This window comes from Centrocercus urophasianus, unplaced genomic scaffold (genome assembly GCF_019232065.1).
Source record: "Centrocercus urophasianus isolate 14NV4802_14NV808 unplaced genomic scaffold, USGS_Curo_1.0 seq_20, whole genome shotgun sequence".
NCBI classification, from domain to species: domain Eukaryota; kingdom Metazoa; phylum Chordata; class Aves; order Galliformes; family Phasianidae; genus Centrocercus; species Centrocercus urophasianus.
Genome location: NW_024884756.1, coordinates 2,611,987 through 2,634,370, shown reverse-complemented (window position 1 = coordinate 2,634,370; position 22,384 = coordinate 2,611,987). Strand labels below are relative to the sequence as shown.

At 43.4% G+C, this 22,384-nt stretch overlaps 1 protein-coding gene across 15 annotated transcripts in view; it reads right to left on the bottom strand.

Annotated features, from left to right (window-relative positions):
* The window catches only part of LRRFIP1 (LRR binding FLII interacting protein 1), a 96,449-nt gene that overhangs the window by 15,749 nt on the left and 58,316 nt on the right, over positions 1 to 22,384 (bottom strand). For 4 of the 15 annotated variants that reach the window (XM_042822527.1, XM_042822514.1, XM_042822518.1 and 1 more), the window contains 11 exons: positions 20,757 to 20,804; positions 18,329 to 18,385; positions 17,066 to 17,146; positions 15,967 to 16,011; positions 15,018 to 15,083; positions 12,383 to 12,460; positions 6,706 to 6,738; positions 5,546 to 5,671; positions 4,745 to 4,816; positions 2,814 to 2,984; positions 1,723 to 1,815 (listed from right to left, as the gene is read on the bottom strand). In XM_042822527.1, coding sequence (XP_042678461.1) covers positions 1,723 to 1,815; positions 2,814 to 2,984; positions 4,745 to 4,816; positions 5,546 to 5,671; positions 6,706 to 6,738; positions 12,383 to 12,460; positions 15,018 to 15,083; positions 15,967 to 16,011; positions 17,066 to 17,146; positions 18,329 to 18,385; positions 20,757 to 20,804 — 870 coding nt within the window. The remainder of the gene's footprint in view (positions 1 to 1,722; positions 1,816 to 2,813; positions 2,985 to 4,744; positions 4,817 to 5,545; positions 5,672 to 6,705; positions 6,739 to 12,382; positions 12,461 to 15,017; positions 15,084 to 15,966; positions 16,012 to 17,065; positions 17,147 to 18,328; positions 18,386 to 20,756; positions 20,805 to 22,384) is intronic. The other 11 variants (XM_042822528.1, XM_042822523.1, XM_042822524.1 and 8 more) reach the window with 7 other exon arrangements.

Below are 22,384 nucleotides of genomic sequence, written 5' to 3'. Positions count from 1 at the left end.
CAACACAGACAGAGAGGGAAGAGATGTGAAGAGAGGAAAAGGAGAAAAGTAAAGATCATGAAAAGCAAGTGTAAACAAGAATGAGCAGATTTAAGATATTCAAAGATTCGTGGAAGTGATATGTGGAAAAAGTAAAGTTCAAAGACTAAAGGACCAAGTTTTCAGACACACAGACAAGCTTCAAATCCAAGAAATGCACAGCTTATTCAGTAATAATCAGCTCCAGGAATTCCTATTAAAGACACTCGGAGCCTAAGCTTCATTAGAAATCCTTCAAATGAGGATCTACTTTTCCCTCTTATCTGCTAGATGAGTCCATTCATATTACTTCAACGCGTACGTTGAAGACATAAAGCGATTCCCATGTACTCAGACAAGAGGATGAAAGCAGGCCTGACATTTTAATGGTCTATAAAAGGGCTATTAATTGCACAGGTTACTATGATGGCTGCGTTACATTTCAATTAACTCGAAAACTGCAATTAAGTCATCCAGACTTTGGGATGTGTTGCAAAGGTGTCATCTAGTACGGATCCGCCTTGATATTTCTTATATAAATGCACAAATAGAACAGTAACAAAAATCAGACACTTGAGTGTCAAATTGCAAGTTACTGGACGTCAGCAGTATGACATTTCCCTTCTATATTCAGAAATTCTGCCAGTATTCATTGCTAGGAAAGAAAGCAATGCTTCTCTTTAAGAGCATGTTTCTATTTGGCTTTGATAAGGGGTGGTGGGAAGGCATGAGAAGCAAGGGAGAGTTCGGGACTTTCATCCCCACAGGCCACAAAGAGCTCTATTGCTTCTTGATCACACTCCAGTCTGCAGATTGAATCCAAACAAGCAAAAAAGAACCCAGTGCTGACAGCATTATAAATAGCACTTTCCTTCTCAGTACAACACACACAAATGAAGCACCATGGCAAATAAAAACCCCTGCGTTTCGAATTCAGAACAGCTGCTAAGTTTTTCTTGGATTTTATAGTGTTGAACAAAGACAAAACGCGCTACTTGCTAGTGCACTGGAAATACACTAAGCCAGCCACACCAAGCAGGGTCACTCAGGAGTATTATTACTCATGGGGTTTTGCAAAAGCAGGATCAGCTGAAGAACGACAATGCCACTCTGAACACACTTCAGGAGTTGACAGTCCTACCCCTATTTTTTTGTCTTTCCACTCTATTGTCTCCTGAAGATCAGAAATTTCCCTGACATAGCTCTGCTGTTTCTGTTGCAGCTGCTGGATTTCCTGAGAGACAGGAGCAAAATGAGAAGACAGAAAGTAGGGAACAGGTTAACAAAGACAGTCGAGATTGCAGCGATGCCAAAGAACACAAAGTCAGGTGAAGTAAAAGGGTATCTGCATGCACAATATCGTAACGTCTCACACCTCAGCCCAATCTATGCTTCTCCTAAGGCAATCTTACTATTGCAAGCTGATTTACAAAGTTAGACAGTTCCACTGCTTTCCTCTACACCTCCACAAAGCAGCTGTTGAGAAAACAGCTTATTTCACATTGTGGACAATACAACTTCAGATAATACTTAGGAAAATACTATTTCCTGTCAGTTAGCTCTGAACCTGCTTGGCCTGGAACACTAATATTTCTTCAGGTGACAAACTTGAGAAGGGAACAACATTCCTTCCTTTCTACACAGTTACTGCTAACTGGGCACACACCGATCAAACGAACCAGTAAAAAGAATGAAGTTACTTACTGCAAGCATTTCTTCTCTTTGCTTCAAAGCCTCTTTGATTTCCTTAAACTGAAACTGCAATATGCTATGAGCGTGCTTCTCTCTCTCAAATTCCTATGAATGATGAAAAATTCATGAGATGGAATCGATCAAAAATAGCATCCCATGAAAAACTGGAGGAAATAAGCCCAGCAACCAAGAAAACGCTCACTGCCACGCAATTCCTCAATGTGCTCCTAATCACAGTCCCACAAGAGTACAGTTTTATTGTTGTCTTATTTGTCCTTTTCCCAAAGAACTATGACTACATCAAACATAGAAGTGACAGACATCGTTTAGCCAGCTTCACAAACTGCGCAGCACGATGCCAGTGAACAGCTGTTACACCCAACTCCTACTGACTTCACAGATGAGTGGATGGGAATTTAACCCCCACTTCCTATGTAAGAACAGTGCAAAAAAATTCACTAGACATTAAGGACTTAAAAAACCCCAAACAAACAAAAAGCCAAACCCAAATCAAAACGAAACAGATGAAAAGACAACCAGTGAAGCAACCAAAACTAAACAAACCAACCACCAAATCCTCCAGGAACTGTATGTTTTGCAGCACACTATAGTAAAATGCCCCCATGCTAAAGGGACAGTTCAGAGAAGCTAACCCAAGCACCAGATGTATTATTTAACACCAGCTTACTAGCTCTCAGATGCTGAATTCATGCAAAACAATGCAATGCTCAACCATGCAGCTGCTTTAAATCTACAAGCTGCACAACTCCCTTTGGAAGAGAGTTTCATGCATTAAAACACTCCAGAAATTACCACAAACAAAATCTTTACCTCCAATGTACAGTACAAAAGGATGTCTGATACTACAGTAGTACTACAGTGTATCCTTCCCATATTAAATATCTCTTCACTTCAGAAATTGCTTTCTCAAACACAAGCTGAAGGAAAAATTCTACTCGTATGACTGCAAGCACATAGCATGCTGCTCTATAAAAAATAACTTATTTAAAATCTGGAATAGCGATTTGCTTTGATCCTCTCAAAGATGTCAGCCCCCCACAAGTCCTTCACTGCTAAATAACACGCCGTTTCTGCATACATACTTTACTCTTCTCTTCATACTGCCTCCTGGATTCCGCGAGCTGTTCCTCTAACTCTAAGAGTGCATCCTTCAGGGTATCTACTTGGTACATGAAATTTGTTTTCTCGTTGTCTAGTTGAGCATTTGACACCATAGCCTTTTTGTATTTCTCTTCGACTTCAGCTAGAGAGTCCTGCAAACAACAAGCAGCCACAGTGAGAGGTCAGCCACAAAACATCGCTCTGCCAGCCGAGACCTTAAGGGAGAAAACGAAGGTATGAAACCACAAGCCTCCTCAGTAGTCCTGTTGAAACCAGTGCTAATCATCTGCAGGACACTTAGCAGCTGTCCCAAGGTGAGGATAACCTCCCCTGCGTTCCCACTTCTGTTAACGAGCAAGAAGCCTTACCTTGGGATGGATTAAAACGCTTCCTGTTCTCTGCTGCTTCAGCTCCTGCTTTCTCAGGGTTTTCCTCCTTCTCCCTCCTCCCCCTGCCCCTGAATGCTGGCAGCTCAAAGCAGCTGATGAAGATATGACAAGTTGCAAATTCTTTTTCTTTAAAGGTAAACTAACCTTGATTTAAGATCATTTTAGGTCATCCAATCTCAGTGGGGTAGGCTTTAAAATAAGGCAGTTTAACAGCCACTTCAGGCAAATTTCAGTGTGAGGTAGGAGACATTGGTATAACTAAGTACACTAACTCAGGAGTTAAAATTTGCTGTGAAAGCTGCAGCTTTTGTGATGTGATGCACCATTTTTCTTTCCTAAATCGCTTTCCATCTTAACAAGTTTACTCTGCAAGATACAAATCCCAGTGTCCTGAAAACCCATCTTAACACCTTGGCCTGAATACAAGAGACTGAGATGTTTGTAACAACAGACAGTGGCAAAATAAAGATCAGGACCATTCCCATGCTGTGCAGCCAAACTTGCAGTACTTGATTTTAATATGGTGACAAAGGTCTTACATGGGCAAACCAGTGAGAATATGCTAAGACACACATTGTTTTAGTTTCCAGATCAAGCAACTTTTCTAGGAACTTCAGCACTATTGGCATTGCTCCTATAGCACGGGCAACTTCCATGTACTTCCCATTCCATTCAATAAACAGAGCTGGGGATGACGGAGTGAGATGATCACAACAGTAATTCTGAACCAGTTTATTTTCTATTTCTATCGACAAATAAGAGCATTTGTCTTTGAGCCTGTATAAACTTATCTCCTGAAACACAAGTTGTGTTTTGGCATGCTTTCCAGCCCAAGGGTAAGAAATATTAAGCACAGGAAAGCAGTCAGTATTTGGAAACAGTGGAAAGATTAATCTCAGAAATTAGCTGGAAAGGAAGTACATGTAAGTAAGTTAAGGGAGTTGCTGCAGCACTCCTTCAGCATGCTACATTTGGTTTTATTAGCACCAAGTTTCACCACAGTTGGGCACCTGGACACCTTTACATCCAAGTAAAGCCAGAATTAAACACTGCTATTGAGACCTGCTGTGGCTTAGGTACAAATCACTAGAGATGCATGTTAGTCGTTGCATCAAAACTCCTTTCTAGCTTTGTGGAAGTTGGAAGTGCTTCCTTGGTGCCAGCTTTCAATTTTGGGAGGCTTCCTGGATTACACAGCTATTTAAAAAAAAAAAAAAACACACACCCACAATCTAGTAATTTTCATTTGCAAGCAGAATGATTACCTTCTCAGAACAACAAGTAAGACATGCAATAGCAATCAGCAGTCTTTCAGTTCATATTTGGAAGCATTGCTCACCACAATCAACAGACACCAGAAGGGACAATTCTCCTGGTAATGCAATGCTTTCCACAGTTTACAACCCTTCCCAGAAGAAAAGTGTGCAAGGTCAGTGCTCAAGGTCAGTGCTAGGTCTCACTCTGGCTCTGTGAACTTTTAGCTGGGGTTAATTAGCACACTTCACACTGCAGTACACCAGTACCTTCATTTCTTTCAGTCCCTGCATGTATTTGCCTTCTACATCTTGAATCTGCTCCTTTAACTCATAGATATCCTGAGAGAAATGGTGAGAAAGGTCAGTGATGTCACTGAGACTAATGAGTACAAATGCACACGGAAGAGCAAGTATCCAAAGTTCTCATGTACGTATTTCTACAACACAAGTTAAGCAGTCTGATCGTAATCTGAAAGCCTTGCTAGAGAGTGGAATGTCTGGGTCAGAAGTTTATCCTAATTCTCCTCTTCTTGACTGGAAAAACCATGACATCAACAACAAGGCCAAGACACAGCTCCAACTTCTAGGTCTCCAACGTGTCCCAGTCAGAGCCCTTCTCTACCCTTTTTCACTATGATCCTTTTTGGGGAATTCTGATATCTTCTGTTGAAGCTGTCCAAGCAAGTCTGAAATACAGGCTGTACTAGCACTATAAGAAGAGACTGTACAAAATCCATCCATCACATTAAATGCATTGTAAGGCCTATGCCTCTCCTCTTTGTCCTTGGTCACCACCAAACGATTGCTTTCAGCTTTCTTATGGTGCTGAAGCAGGACTGAACTGCTTGTATCTGAGCTCTCCAGTGGAAATTCCAGATATTTTAACTTGCTGTAATGACTGGAAGTTAACAGAACACACGTTTCCAATTTAAAAATAGATTTCAGAATGCAGCCTTAAAGCAATCTTCAGAAAAAAAACCCAAAGAGTTCAGTTATGGACTACCCAGGCACTCAGATAAAAAAAGCCATAGTTCAATACAGTTTATGTTGGCTTTAAGAACAGCTCACCTTTATTTCTCTAATAGATGCCTCTGTATCTGCTGAGATGGACGTATCCCCGCTGCCTCTTCGTGAAGAAGTCCCACCCAAGGAAGCTAAGGTAGCTGCTGATAGACTTGAGACAGTACGTGCTCCCTGGAATCACAAACAGTTAAACAGGGTTGTGAATATTTCTTCTACATATTATTTTTAATGCACATAACGTGCACTATTTATCTCTTGATAAATGACAAAACAGCAACTGTGTCTTTGGCACCTAACTGGTCTCTAATGCCACTGGAAACATTAGAAATGAGTGGCTAAAACCAAACCCAGGGGAATGGGAGTTGCTGTTACTCAGCTCCTCAGCAAGGGCAGCTTTAACATCAGGCTAGGAAAGAAGAACCCATGCATTTCTACAAGTTAATGCAAGTTCCATTAACATCTCTCAGGAAGTACTGAGGTCAAGTTTTAGCAAAAAGAAGTAATGAGAAAAAGGAGACTAGAGCTAAACATTGTTACCTTTGTGCACAAGTCAACTTCTAAGTATTAACTCTCAATTAGACAAAATCCTTAGGGGCTAGTACCATCTTGCCAGACACTTTCAGAACTTGTATTATGTCTTAGATGCTTTTGACTGCTCCTCAAACTCTTCTGCTTTCATTTGTACTTGCTGCTCTGCAGCAGTGGCAACACTGTGTTAGAGTAGTGGGGGTAAGGCCAATTTCTTACTGCTGCAGTACGATCTTCATTTTATCTATTTTTATGCAATACCACCATTAAGCTCTACTAAATAAAACCAATATTCACATGGCTTAGCCTGTAGCAATGTCAGTGCTGTTGAATGTCAACTTAACCCCTGAACAACCATGATGGTTTCAAGTCTGTCTTCAAAAACCATAGGGTGGTGCCACACTGGAACAGGTTGCCCAAGGAGGCTGTGGATGCCCCATCCCTGCAGGCATTCAAGGCCAGGCTGGATGTGGCTCTGGGCAGCCTGGGCTGCTGGTTTGGTCACCCTGCACATAGCAGGGGGTTGGAACAAGATGATCATTGTGGTCCTTTTCAACCCAGGCCATTCTGTGATATGATTTGAGTAATAGAAAGCTCTGCTAATTCAAACTCACTACAAGTTGAGATAGAAAAAACAGCTGTGCTGTTGTCAGAGCAGTTCACATGATCCTTCTTACCTTCTCAAAATCTTTTTCTGGCCGCTCCTCAATCTGTAAAGCAAAGGTTTAGAAGGAATCATTAGATAATGAAGTACAAGAGAAGGCAAAACAATGTCAGAAGGGTAATTCTTAAACCTTTGAGATACTTTTCATTAGCAATTTCTCTAATGAACCTAAAAAAGCCACTTACTTAAGTAGAGAGATCAAAACTGTTCAAACGAAAGGTGGACGCACTTCCAGATCAAGACAGTTTCTTGCAGGTACAGTTTTATGGACTTTAAATAAATGGAAGCAACTCCACCCCTCTAAAAAGCAAGGCACCAACTGAGGTTTGAAGGACTGGATTGCATCTGCACCTCTCCCAGAAAGAAGAGGAAAAAAAGTAAAAGAAATGTACGGCTCAGAAGCTCCAATAAGTTCAGTGTTCTCCTTCTGTGAGAAAAGGCGTCTGACTTCAAGCAAAAACCCACGTAAGGCTCAGACGACAAAAACTGACCCTGCAATCACATATCTGGGACCAGCTCAAAGTCTAAACAAACAGCTGGTCTATGACTTCAGGACTCTCCTGCAATTTATTGGTTCAGAAAACCAAACTTACGCTAAAAGCAGCCCAGGAGAAAAAAAAGACTGGAGTCAAAGCAGCATTTAGGAGCAAGGAAATTACCAGGAACCAAGACCAGTTCAATGCTCAGAAGGCGGAGCAGAACCACATACAACCTGGGCAGATGCAAGAAGCCCAGGTGTCAGCTTCTGGGAACGCTCAGTACAGCAATCGAGATGGTTTCCTACAAAGATTCTTGTCAAAAACAAACAGCTGACCCAGATCAAGAGCCTAGGAGAGCTACAGAGAAGAACGATTTTGAAATGGCTGAGGAAGCAATAGAGATCTGCTTCAGAGGAAAGCAGGGCATAGCTGAGGTTAAGCTAATAGATTTCATTGGAGAGAACTAACTCAAAACTTCCACGTCTTTCCAATCAGTCAGCACTCCTATTCTTTTCCTTGGAGTTATACAGAGCAATGTGTGGATGACTCCACTCACTATGCTGCACTTTACCCACATACCCCATTACTTCCATTTCTGGACAGCATAGGTTTCATTTGGCAGCTTTCCAGCCCAGCCAAACACTGCTTTGCTGTGTAACAAGAGAGTTGTGAAGGTATAAATATGTGTAACCACAGATTAATGCATACACACACACACACACACACACACACACAATTTTTTATATCCACAAATTTATATGCTGCCTTCTGCAAAGCCTGCATTATGGCTTCAGGGCACTAATGAAAATACTGCTTTCCTTCAATGACTCGCAGAATAAGGATGAAAAGATGCTTTTAATAAGATAAAAACATCGACATTTACTCTCTTCTTTAAGTGAAGCACCACATGAGTCAAATAAAAGCTTCCATTTACAAAGGGGAAGACGTTAAAGCTCACGTGTTGAAAGATATGCATGCATATCTGCTATGCATACTACTTACATACTACTTCTACTTGGCTCTCACCCCCAAACTGTGATGTTTTCCTGTGGATTCCTTGCAAAACAATCTTCAATAATTGAGGCTTGTGATAGGATGTAATCATCCAGAGCTATTAAGTAACTTTTAAAATGCGTGTGGTTTCAAAACTAACAGATTTCATTCATTCTGCCCAGCGATGCCCTGCAACACACGTCTATTTAGTGCCACAAATGAAACAGCCACAGCATTTTCTCCTTACAGTAAGAATCACTGCTGGTTATTTCACCTGTTTGGAGCAAAGCCATTTCCCTTAGCCCAATATCACCTCATTACAAAGATGTAATGTTACATTGATAAGGCAGTGATACCACAAAGGCTGTAACAATTGTCTTGTGAACGACAGAAGCCTGTTTGATATGAATGTTCCCCACAGTTCTCATTCAGCTCGCTGATGGAGTACTTTCCAAACACAGGCAGCCAGCAGGGGGAACCCCGGCTGTTCAGTCAGTCTCCAAGGAGCCCTTGGGCATCTGATCCAGTAAGAAATCAAAGGACGTTCAGGAAAACCTCTTTGAAGTCACACAAAACTCTTGTCTGAAAAACTTCCCTTCCATATCTACATGCAATAATAAGTATCATATGCAGCTAGATTGAACACGTGCTCCAGTTTCACTGCGCTACACCCAGCATACTTGCTAAGAGAGAGACTGAGAGGAACGCACTTAATGATACATGACCTTGAATTTATGGAACACTGTCATCTTTCATTTCTACAAAGACGCAGGTCTGTCTCTCACCAGATCATCTCCTTCACTGTCAACAAGTTGGGCAATTCGTGTCTTAGTGTACAAAACAAGAAGGTAAAGGAGGCAATCTTCTGAGGAACCCCAGCACGCACATCTTTGCTTTGGCAAGAGCAACTGGCTGCTCTTTGTAAAAAGAAGTGAGTGGGATCAGAGTTCAGCCTCTTCTCAAAGTTAGATCAAATAAATCCCGAGCCACGATACAAATATGTCAGCAATATCAGAGGCTTACCGCAGCTGGAAACCTCACAAGAGCAAAACCATCCTGCAAGCCTATATATGGATATAGTGCCTATTTTTCACAGACACTAAAGTCACTTTAGCACAGTATCTGAAAAAGTTCTCCTCTCCACAGCACAGAGGACTGGCAGGCTAACCCTTGAAGCTGTTCTGTCAGTGACTGCCCAGGACAGACAGTGAGCTGCAGCAGCACTGCAGTGTGCCTGACACAAGTGCTCCAACACCTCCTGTGCAGCCCTGAGGCCTGGTAGCAGTTCTGCAATACATCCCAGCTGCACACAGGAGAGGAGAGGAAAAGTTACCCATACCTTTAAGTCAATGGGCATCCCTCACTTCTCTGGGCAACCTGTGCCAGTGCCTCATAACCCACACTGTAGAAAGCTTCATCCTTATGGCCAGTCTAAATCTCCCCTCTTCTGGTTTGAAACCATTTCCCCTTGTCCTATCACAGCAGACCCCGCTAAAGAGTCCATGCCCTTCCTTCTCACACCTCTCTCTGCATACTGAAAGGGCACTATCAGGTCTTCCTGGATCTTGCACTTAGATCTCTTCCTCCTAAAAGCAAGGCCTCGGCTGTGACAGATCTAGTTAAGATTGTTTCCTGCTCTTGAAGCAGCAGGGCCTGAAAAGAGTGGCCCGCACTGAAGAGCCAGCAGAGCAACCCATCCAGCCACAACTGCACACCTCTGGCTGCCTGGCACGGGCTCCCGGTGGCTCAGGGATCCTGAATGTTGTCTGGTAGGAAGAGCCACCTTAACTCCAGCAATTAGCACTGAAAAACACTGCTGAACTTTGTCAGGTCTCAAGTGGATCTGTCACAACTATCCTCACTCAGGAATGCATGCTACGCCAAAGCTCGTTGTTTAAACAAACTTATCAGCGTCGGAAACACGAGTGAGCATTGGAGAGGTCTAAGCAGATGCAGGCCCTGCCAGCGCCCAACGTAAATCTTTTGGAGCAAGGAAAAGGTAAAGCTTCAGCACGCAGATAACTGCTAGCATGCGAAACAAATCTGTTGCTGTTTTCATTTCACTGCTGGCAAGAATGTGATAAGCTTCTTCAAACGACAAACGCCGTTCACAGCCATGCTTTGATTCACATCCCAAGGCCTGCCTTGCTGAGGGGCACTACATCTCCAGCCACAAGCTGGCAAAACTTACTGTAGCTTCTGGCATGCTGCTTAATGAACAGTGATAGAGGGAGAAACAGAATCCTCAGAGAGGATTTCAGTGACAGCATATCGTGCTCTTTAATTCACAAAGCTAAGTTCAAAAGTTTTCCCTTCTCAATATCTAATTCCTCACGAGAGTCAATCAAGCTAAGGAATGCTTCGATTCCATTCATCTGCCTCACAAACATTAAGAAAAATCACATCCACCTTCAGTGTTAGGCACTGATTTTTATCACAGCACACAAATAGTGAACTATCAAACCGGTAGGTGACAAAAGCTTGCTGGAAACTCAGCCTGTTCAGCCCTGAGTGCTTCCTGTCTCCTTGCAGACCAAATTCAGTGTGGCATCTCTCCAATTTCTGGGCTGACACAACAAACCACCTCCACCCACTTGCATGCAAACAGTCCAAACTGTGAGCAGAGAATTAAAATAAGAAAAATCCCCTACAAGTCCCAGGAGGGACAAACTGTGTTTTGTTATTACTAAGAGCAACTTGCACTAACGACTCAGAACGTGTGCAAAAAAAAAACACATAATGGAAGCTAATGTCAACATAGGGACAAGCAGTTCTTACACTTCAAGGGCTGTAATGGCATCCCTAGCTATACTAATTATTTTTTTTGCCTTGTGAAAAATTAAAATTCAGTTTTAAGGCCTCTATTCACAAACTTTATTCAGCACCTTTCTCAGATGGAAAGACAGCATTTGCTCGATGACCTGAAGCCTTTGCCCACTCCCTGCTGAAGGTAAGCAGCATAAACATGTGGGCAGAGCTCAGGCACCCATCCCCACTATGCTGCAGGCACTCTGTGCAGTTCCAGCTGTGGAACAAAGTACCAAAAGTGCATTTCCAAACTGCAGGCTGTGCCTGGGGGGAACTGTGTGATGGAAGACACCTGATACGATGCCATTCATCACTGCAGGCAGTCTGTGTTACTGAAAAACACCACTCCAGATTTCCATGGTACAGCCTACCTCGCTTCTTGCTTTGCTAGCTTGAGTATCCAGATATCCCCCTCTAAAAGCCAACAAGGCAATAGATGTTATGACTAGGGAAGCATGCTATGTGTGTTAATTCATACCACCATCCTGATCTCTCTGCAACTTGAGGACATGATAGGCAATCCGTAACAGGTCCCGCATCACCACATTACTGCTTCACTAAGAGGAGCACGAAAATGCAGCGCCACACTTCCAAACACACTCAGTGTGAAGACTGACTGGTTACAGATGAGTTTACTGCAAGCTGCACATTTCCTGTAAAAGGAAAGCTGTCACCACAATATCAGGCCTTGCTCTGAAACAAACAACAAAGTACTCAGAGGTGGGAACAACTAGATGGAACAAGAGAAAACAGCAACGTGCCACTGAAGATAGGAGACAGCTACTTTCTATCAGTAAGAAGCAGGGGAAAAAGTAGATGTCTCGGCCAACTACAGTCACAGGAGTTGCACAGCCTTTAGTTTTTATGCCTTGCCCAGCCATCACCACTCAGGAGTTCACAATGCTGTCCAAGCTAAGTACACATATTACCTCTAGCACTTCATGATGCTAGAGACTCTGCTCGTCTGGTAGTCTACAAGTATGTTCATCTACAAGTATGTTCAGCTCCAATTTCTAGATAGCCCTGCAGCAGCACCACTATACTGCTAATGGAGAGAAACTGGAATGCTGCAATAAGCTGTAGGGTTTCCTGATTGCAACAGTCACAGGAGATGCAGCACTATCCATCAACAGTGCAATCTTTTCCTCAATATCCTTTGCCAATGTGTTTAAATCTCTACACAATTTAGTGTCTTTACAATAACCCTCTAGGTTCCTGTAAGAATGCCAGTTCTATTTTCCCTCTGTTTTTGTAACTTCTCATCTGGTTCACCCCTTTTCTTTGTCTCTAGTATCACCTAGATGGCCCAATTAATAGAATCAAAAACTGTCTCATGAGGGACAACGACCTCTTTGTGCAGAGAAGAGCGTGAAGGACAGAGAAATAGAACAGGAAAATAGAGGAGCTCACCACTGGACTGGCCCGAGCAGAGCTGGCTCTTGAGGACGCCCGAGATCCCGAACCAAGGTAACAGCTGTACTCTGAAGGCTGCCGTGAGCAATCCAGGAGCAGCAAGCAGAGAGGAGAGAAAAGAATTAGGACTGGGAAAGGAAGCAAGATAGAAATTAAAGCACTGCATAGTTACAGTTACTGGGTACATGCAGCTGGACAAAGGAAGAGCAGTTCAAGTCAGAGAACAGACACTTCAGGTGTTAATTTGAAGGAAAAAAAAAAGGGCAAACACTAATTCTAGTTGAAGTTTACCAAGGAAAGAGTTTTGATTCAATTCAGAGTATGGCAGAACAAGAACAGTAACTTGTATTTAAATACATTAGGACACCATTCACAATCAAAAAGCCCTCCACTTCTACACAAAAGGCTCAATCCTACTTTGAGAGCTCCGAGGCTCTCCAGAAAGCCTTCTTGCTCTTCCAACATTGCACACATATAAAATGAATCCATGTTCCACAGGCCAAAGCAATAACCAGACAGCTCCACAGTGATTGGAGCAGAAATCAAGACCGTCTCAGAGACTGAAGAACCTTCAGTCTGCAGTGAGAGCTGCAGATTTTCCAGCACCTGCAGCCCTCACCTCCTGCCAAAGGAAGTATTTTAGCTCTTCATAAAAGCAAATACCAAAGCAGTGATGCAGAGCAGACAGGGCTGGCTTGCCGCTGACAAGGGCAAAGAATGCACGTATCCTGCTTTGTTTTCAGAGCTTATAATGCAGTGGGAGTACAGAATGGAAACGAAAGTTTGAAGCAGCAGGGAAACAAGACCCAGAACTTACCCTGTATGTTAATCTTAGAACTATTCCCTGTGTTTTGCAATTTCCAAGCAGCAGCTTTGTACTCACAAGGTTTTATAGAACATAAGCATATGTGAGAGAGTGAGACACATTCAGAACAGACACAAGTGAACCAAGCCCCTGGGTATCTGCTAAACATACTGTTTCTCCTATTAGCACCCCCTCCAGGCACTGTGGCCCTTCCAAAGGGTCATGTGAGTGCATCAGATCTCCTGCACAAAGCCTGGCACTGAGCAGAGGAAACAGGCAGCTCAGAGCAGCAATAAGCCCAAGTTCAGTCCCCAGTACCTTGAGGAGATGTGTGACCTCTGAGAGTTGCTTTCACAGTCCTCTGTTCTGGGATATGAAATCTAAAGAATTATCGTACTTTTGATATGCATCTACTCTTCTTGTATTTGGAGGTTTCTCCATTAGTTTGCCTGGACACTACAGGAGTCCCCTAAAACTGCTACTGAGACACCCAGGCCTTCGCTACTGGAGGTCTGTTTTGTTGTCTTCCATCATGCACAGCATAAACGAAGCTTACAGTACTAACAAATGTTATCAGAGTAGTTGGAAACAACCCTGAATACAGTCCAACACAGGCATAGCTACTGACCACAAAGCCACCCACACTGCATTATCCTCTGACAGCAGAGCTATGGGCTTCAGAGATGCTGAAATTCCTACTGGAAACACCACAGCTGTGACAAAGCCGTGCCACGTGAGGCTGAAGTTGCATGCTTCAGCTCTCACTCTTGTACAGACCACTGTGTAACACAAACCAGGCTGGATGTGGCTCTGGGCAGCCTGGTCTGCTGGTTGGTGACCCTGTACATAGCAGGGGGTTGAAACTAGATGAGCACCGTGGTCCTTTTCAACTCAGGCCATTCTAGGATTCTGTGAAACCAGAGGGGTGATGATGCACAGGATCTGCAGCATGGTGCTGGATGGGGACAGATGAAAGGGAACAAGCACCAGAGTTGATTTCATCTTCAGCCCATTAGCAGTGGGGCTTGTAAACAGCTCTCAAGCTGTCCACTGGGAATTATTTCTCCCCAAATCAGAACTGTGTCAAATGGTGCTTTGAGATGTTTACCTACAAAGGAAGACCTGTCATACAAAGGATGCAACCAGCTTAGGGCAGCGCAAACAACAAATCCACTGAAGTGCAGGCAGACCATTCCACAAGACAGCCAAATGCAAACAAGGCGTAATTGGGAAACAAAAAGTAATTTGAAGCTTAAGATCACTAGCAGTAAGACGCACAGCGCTCCTAATGAGGCAGCATTATGCAACGGGGGGCCCTTTAATGCCTAACAGTGGGCATTCTTGAAAGTCTGTTTCCTCCTTCAAGCCAACTACATTGCAGTTTTTACACATTAACAGCTATGCTTGTGCACGCTAACAGAGTAATGGTGGGGAAGCAAGATTCCTTTTTAATCTATATTAATCTCAGTTTGCAGAAGAAAAATGAGGTCTCAGTGAGCGAAGGGACTTTCTGCCAAGGTACCTGAGCTGGAAGCTAAGCACAGGGGCAGAGCTGAGCTCCCATTGCTGCTGCAGTGACACCGCCTGCTGCTGGGCTCTGCTACCTGCACAGCAAGGCGATGATGCACTGCTACACCACGTAGCTCAGAATTTAGGATTTGGTGCAGGCCCACGGAATCAGAGCTTGCACTTTGTTACAGCAGCAGGCTGTGAGTCTGTCACAGTCCATCCTGAACACTCCTCAGCCCCAAAAAGCCTGCAGCTCTGGTAAAGACAGTTACTGAAGGACAGAGACACGATAAGGGGGAAATGCAGAAAACATCTTACAGCACGAGAACTAGAGGCACTATAGCGACGACTCCCGCTGTAAACACTCTCGTCATACACAGACGCCTACAAGTAAAAGACAGAGTCAGAACAATCCTGGCAGATCTAAGTTTCTGCTTTCACTCTGTAGCATTGCAGATTCACACGGTGCAAGGACACAGGGGAACGAAGAGCATCTCCTGCAAACAACCACAAGCAGCATGCATGTGAATAATTAACACAACCTGAAGTCAGCAGGCTGGGAAACCCCACCACGTACGTGCAAAACCTGAATGACTCCCCCATACTCATCACAGAGCCATGCATTCCTAGCAGTTAGTCCATCACCAATTCCACTGTTAATGTTACCCGTGACCAAAATGGCTACATCAATTCTTAAATTTCTTATGTCTGCTTGATTTCATTTCTGGTGCTTGCAAAACACACAATGCCACACGAAGCCCAACGATGAGCTGGTTTTCCAAACTAATAAAAAAGGAGGAAGATGCAGACTGGGCTCCAGTTCACCCTGGGAGTGTCCAGTTCAGGAAGCAGAAGCAATTCTGCCTTGAAGTGTTGAGAATTAAAACAAGCATCACTGACAGTTTAGGTTTCAACAAGAACCATGGAATTTGGCTAGCAAGGAAGAATTGATGTTGCCTCTCTCCAGCCTGCCCCTGTTCATCCCAAGGGTGCACCAAAACAAAGATGCCTGCATCCCAAGGGAAGCCCACAGAAGCTCCACAACTCCACGAGCAGCAGCTGTAAGTTTCCAATGGGTGTAAGAGGAAGGATCAGCAAGTCTGATGTACAAACAGCATTGCACACGGGCATTCAGATGGATCAGACAGGTGAAACCAGAATGTGAAAGAATTGGAGCCAATGAGAACTACAGAGGTAAAAGACAGTATGTGCATGGCTGGAAGTGAGTGGCTTGAGTATTTGTGTTTTGAGTGTTAGTACAACAAACCCTGTAACTTCTGGCTGGCAGGGCATCGCTGTACAGCAAGGAGGGCTGAGGAAGACAAGCACAACACTTTTTGGCATAGAAAATGAAACCAACAACAAAAGAAGGGTGCCTATAGCAGAATTCACAACAGGTAAAAGGTTAGGATTATTACACCACAACAGAAGGAAACCCAGTATAAAGAATGGTAGTTGTCTGATACATAAAAGCATTAGATCTCATCTCTCAAGAGTGAGAATACCAAGCACACATGCATTTCCTACAGGAAGGGAGGACACCAAAGTATAGAGAAGCACAAGAGCATAATTTAATTTTAGGTTATTGTTATTATCTCCCAACACGTTTGTGTGCAGCAGCCAGAAAGGGTGTTTCTCCTCACTTCAACCAAAACCAGACACAGAGCTACGTGCAAAGACAAATACTTTAAGCTATACATGGTGAGTGTTCCACCTCTCGTGTGTTGCCACTTAGCCCAGAGAAACCCCAGTTATTCAGGACGAAGTTATGACTACCTGAGTCAGAGCACTGTTAGTAATCAACTGCACACCTCAGGGCAGCAGGCACGTACTGCTGTGATGCTCCAGCAGCAATTCCAGCTCACAGGCCTGGTGCCACCCCCAGCTGTCAGGAGCATGGTGACACTGCCTTGTCCTGCTCAGAACACTGCTCGAGCCTCAGCATGCTGCTGCCCAGCTCCATCCGCATGCAGAGGACAATGCAACCTCTCAGGGTACTGGGAAGCTTTGGAATTTTGCCTCTAGCATCACTTCAGGCAAATAGAATTGCCTGAAGAACTTGACGTTTCCCTTACTTTTGCAGAGCAGTTTAGGCCAAAAGCAAGAAAATTAACCATTGGAAAGGGAGGAGCACCAAACCAAAACTACTTCTGCCCACGTGAAAATGGCTTGCCATTACTCTTTCCAACCTTAAAGCAAAAACATTGCTTTGGTTTTGGGATTTTTCTCTTTGGTTGTGGCAGTTTCACTAAGAGCTACAACTCCTGACAACTGGTGCAGATTAATTTCTTATACAAGAGGTCACATTATCCAAACAAAGCCAGAATGAGAAGCACAGGCCAGGTGAAAACCAGTGGACAACAGACCCAGTTTCCATTTTGGGAAGAAGGCTGAGACGTGGAAGCATAGCCACTGTTGTGAAGACCCAGATCAGGGTAGTATGAAGCCTGCATTAATTGCAAACAAAAAGCCCTTGAGAACTCAATAACACGACTTTAAACTCCTTCAAGTGGGAAATAAAAAGTACATAAGGAAGAGCACTGGTTAAGAACACTGAGAAGTCCACGTGATCACAGGTACAAAAAGGTAACTGCATTAAGGAAACTGCATTCAAGGTAAGAGGACACGTGAAAATAGTTCATCCTTTCTATCTGTGAGGTAGAGGCTTAAATGAAAGGTCTTTATTCTATCCCTATCATACCAAGAGGATTTTCAATCATTCCAATGGAACCCAAGCAGTGTTTTTCCCTGGATGACTTTCTTACATACATTTTGCTCTTCCTGCACCTGAAATGTGTCACAGAAGAACAAGAACACCATTAGAAGCACTACATAAGGCTCCTTGAACTCCCAACAGTTCAGCAAGAGGGCCAGCAGCAGGACATGCTGTTTCTTAACAGCTTAAGCAACAGCATTTCATCTTCTCTTACCAAAACATACAGGCCAGATGCATAAAACCATACGCACACACACAGTGGAGTTTCCAGTAAGCTTTTCTATGAACATTCCTAGCAATGCAGTACATCAATGGTGATATCACACAGCTCAGCAGTAACACTTTCACTGGCTGTTCACCTTTGTGGGAACTTCCAGAACCTCTACGTGATGTAGAAAACAAACAAGTGCTTTGGGAAGCAAACTTCACATAAACATCAAACGCTTTGGGAAAGTCCAAAGGCCAATTGCAGGGCTCATGTGCAAATGCACACTGAGTACTCCCAGGTTAGGGAGTCTCAGCCTTGCACACGATGTGAGCGCATTGCACAGGCTGCAAAACAAGCTCTGATACGCAGCACCTGCACAGACAGCGCCTGCAAACCCTTCCTGCCATCAAGATATTTCTTGCTACAGTTCAACTTTTACCCAATTTTGATTACAAGTTAAGCAATTCCGGCTTCCAAGTTCTTGTATCAAATGCAGAGACTTCCTTTCTCACTCACGACCTAGTTTCATTTTTTCTTTAAACAGCTTATTGCTGCACCTCTACATCTGAGAAACTGCAAAACCCACAACATGCAAGGCAGGAAAAACCTGCTTCACCACACAAAAGAATTCGCTAATTAGATTTAATCCCCTTAAATACAGCAACAGATTTTAGAGCAATATAAATCATACTACAACATACTAACCCTGCTAGATTTTCTACTCTGGGACGATCCATACATGTCTTCCTCGTAACCATTGGTCTGTTATGGAAAGAAAGGGGAGAAAAGGAAAGAAAAGGAGAGAAACTGATGCAGTCCCAACAGTCAAGTTTGTGTGACAGCCATCATTTATGAAAAGCAAAAGCAGAAAGTGAACTTTTCAAAGCTTAACCATGAACAGAAGTGCAGAACTAGGTCAGGGTTTTAAACGTGAGGATGTGAACACTTTTGTGTCCGTCGCTATCTGCAAACCAGCCAAAAAATGTCAAGGATACTCCTGCCTGCCTTTTTGACCCTTTTCTTCTTCTTGATAAGAAAAACCTCTGCTTCCCCCATTGTTATAGCACTGTAACACCTGTAACTCTTCAAACTCTTTGTAAAGAGAACAGAGGATGAAAAGGAAACACAAGGGACGGGAGAGTATAATAAATATATCACAGTAGTTACTTACATTCCTGGCAGCTGAACACCTTAAAAAGCAGCAGATTATAGCTAAGAACTTAAATTTATATCCAAGAAATTCTGTTCAGCTGACAAAGAATGATATATGAAATCTCTTTTTGGCTTTCCCCAGCTATACCAAAACAAACCCCAGACAGCGACCATCCACCACCTGCCAACGCTTGGCAAGGCAACACAAAGACTACAAGGGGTTTCAGTGGGTTCAGCTGGCCTCTGCATGCTCAACACCCTGCCTTGTTGCAGCACGTAAGCTTGCTCTAAGAGGAGAAAACACAAACGTGCTCAGAGTGAATAAGAGATTCAGAGTGAGACAGCTGAAGTCATTAAGCCCATTCTGAACCCATTTTCAAGCCAAAGAGATACCATACACCATACAGTTAAAGGAAAAGAATAACATTAATCTACCTATTATTCCAACCTCCAGGACACATCCTTGCTCTCTATATGCAGATAACCAGGTGCTGCAGACTTCTATAGATAAGCAGACAATGCTGTCTTAGATGGGAAGAGCCCAGATGAGATCCTTTCCAGCTGCTAGTTTTCCCAAAAGCTATTTTTCAACTAACTGCATCTCTTTTAAAAGAACTTGATCTTGGCAAAGCTTTCACTCGAGAGCATTAAGCAGAAGCACAAAATCCTTGGAGTCATAGAGTTTCATCTAATGCTTCTCCTTTATGCCCTTTAATAATTACCTTGCTTTGGGAAATTATGTTGAATTGCCATGATTCATTTTTCACAAATCCAGGTTATCTACTGCTGTTAATGAGGCACTTCTCAATACAATTATTTTCATTTGCCCTCTTATCTTTTAGATTTCAAACTGAAGCATTACAGATCTGGTCGTTTCCTTTGCCACAATGACCACTGTTCCCTTCTCTCCAGGGACCTCCCCAGCTCACACTTCCAAAGGCAAATGCTCCAGCCAAAGCTCTGCAGGATGAGCTTCATCAGATCTTGCTGACCTTTGTTTTATGCTAAGCATCTGATCAAAACCTTTATGAAAACTGAAACAAACAGGATGGCATACTGGAGAGAACTATGAACTCATCCTTTTCTCTCTCAGTTCCTTGAGTCTCTCCCCGTGAGATTTCAGCTGACATCCTGAGTGCTGCTCTTTACCTTCCATGTAGATCTAGCTTTGCAATGCAGGTCCTCCTAGGGCAATTCCAGGCAAGATCAATGCCTTTAGGTTTCCTGAGAAACACTAATGTTTACCAAGTTACAGTAAAGAAACATCAAAATGTCACTGCATTAAAGGGAGGCACGTCGTTAGACTGATTTCCTTCCAAAACCCAGGCAACTGAGTTCTCCTGGTGTTTCACCAGCCCAGCATGCTGAGTACCTGGCTGGAAGCACTGCCATTCACAACGTGCCATGTGTTGTACTGGATAACTAACATCCCTATCTGAAAGTAACTCCAAGAGTTGTGCTACCAACAATCAGACAATGTGGGATGGAAGCAAGCTCCCTCAGCCTCCTGAATATTATTTCTAGCCAAAAGCTTCATCACCCCTAGCTAATGTGCATCTAATTTGCAAATGTTGTGCTCTTGAAGCCTTACCCAATTGTTAGGTATTCAAATGAAGCTGTAAATGAAGTTGCTAAGCTACTACTTTCATGCATGAAAAAAATACTGCTTCTTTTAGCTGAAAAGATTCAGTCTTTACTACACATACTTACCATCGACTTCACCTTTTTTACATGTGTAATATTAAAGCCTGAGCTAGATTTTGAGTGTTTCAGAAGGCTCTCTATGTACAACACTGACACAGACCTTTGGATCATGCTACACTTTACAGATAAAGCAATTCTAGGCATTCCTGTGGAGGCAAATCGTGAGTTACATCGTATCCTTGACATTGGGCTGGAGAGCTTACAGCCAGCATACTTGCTTCTCTAGTCTCATCACAGCATTTTTGTATACAAAAGCCTCAGCCAGACAGATACATACTGCTTTGGAGTAGTTCTTCCATTTGGTCCTCTCATTTTCTAATCCAGCCTGCAGTGAGATTAAGAATGCAGGGTGAAAAGATCAGTGCATTTATGTGCACACACCACAGCCAGGCATGCACAGCATCGAGCAAATCCATCAGTTCAGCATCTCTCCAGCTCTACAGAACATGGCTCAGTAAGCACACATGAAAAAAAAAATCAGATCTCAAAGTCAAATGGCCAGTTATTAGAGAATATTGTTAGAAGCGATGATAGTATTGTTAAATTTAGTAGCTACAGTTAAAATTATTCATGCTTGCTGGATTAAGTCAATTCACTGAGCTACCAGCTGTCTATACTTACTACATCAATACATCCATGCAAAATCCAAATGTCTTTGGACTATTTCTGTATATAGGTCACTCAAACAGATTCATTGCATTCCTAATCTGAAATAGGGCAGGGAACGAAGAAGAGTGAGGAAAAAAAAAGCTAGTCTGTAAAACTGCTCTCCCCTGAAGCAACAGACAGACCTCCCATTTGACACAGCACTGGCACAAAACAGCACAGCTAACAGTGTGAGGAGATTTAAACACTGAGTTTCAAGTCCCAGCATTCATTTCCCCTACTAGGTCCTTCCCGTGCCCCTGAGATGCAGATCTACCTCAGTGCAGTCAATGAACATCCTGTGATGAGTTGTATTATTGCTCATCCCTCACCTTAGATGAGCTATCACACTTGATGTTAGTTTTTTTTCCCCACACTTAGTTTTTAAACACACAAGGTAACTTTCAGGCTATTCTCACCACTGGGTAGGCGCTGGCATACTCCACATGAGACTGTCAAAAGAACAGAAATCAGAACAACAACAGAAAAGAGCGAAGCAAATGATGGCAATCAACCTCCTTCATCCCCTACAAGATGAAAATCCTACAGAAATAATTCTGGTGATGCACGAAGCCAGAAGCTGGGAACTTTGTTGAGTAGACAAAGCAAGGAAACGTGCCCAAATTGTGTCCTGAGTGACTAATAGCAGCAGCCTTACGTGCTGGAGTCTCGGATGACAGCCAGCTGAGAAGTGGGGGAACAAAGGCGCCTGCAGTAAAGACTGAAGGAAAGCAGCATCTCAAACACTGCTGGTGCTACTGAGCCTCCTTAAGAAAAACCGCATGGGAAAGAAACGAGAAAGGCAGGATATTATTGATGGCTTCAGAATGAGCCACGAAAAAGCTGCTAAAGATGTCCAACCTCTGCAGCCCACAGTCTCCCTGCAGGAGGCACAGATGCACTGGGGACAGCATTATAACTCATAGGCTATTGGCTGCAGCACAGCCCAGCTGCAGAGCTTCAAGCGCCTGGCTGCTGTGCTCTAACCAACACCTCTGGTGCAGCACACGTTGAGGGCTGGAAAAGAATGGCTGCTTCAAAGAGTAATTCCTACTGCAACCAGCCCCACAGGGACCCGGAGTGCCAAAAACACATCAGCTATCAGAAAGGGAAAGTCTTGAACAGCAATCACAATGGAAATAGTAAGGAGAAAGTATTTACATATCCAAAAACAAAGAGCAGTCACTGTTGAGTTTTATGAACCCTGCATGGACACAGACAGCGCTTCCTTCATGCTAAAGGAGCTCAGATGTCCCTAAA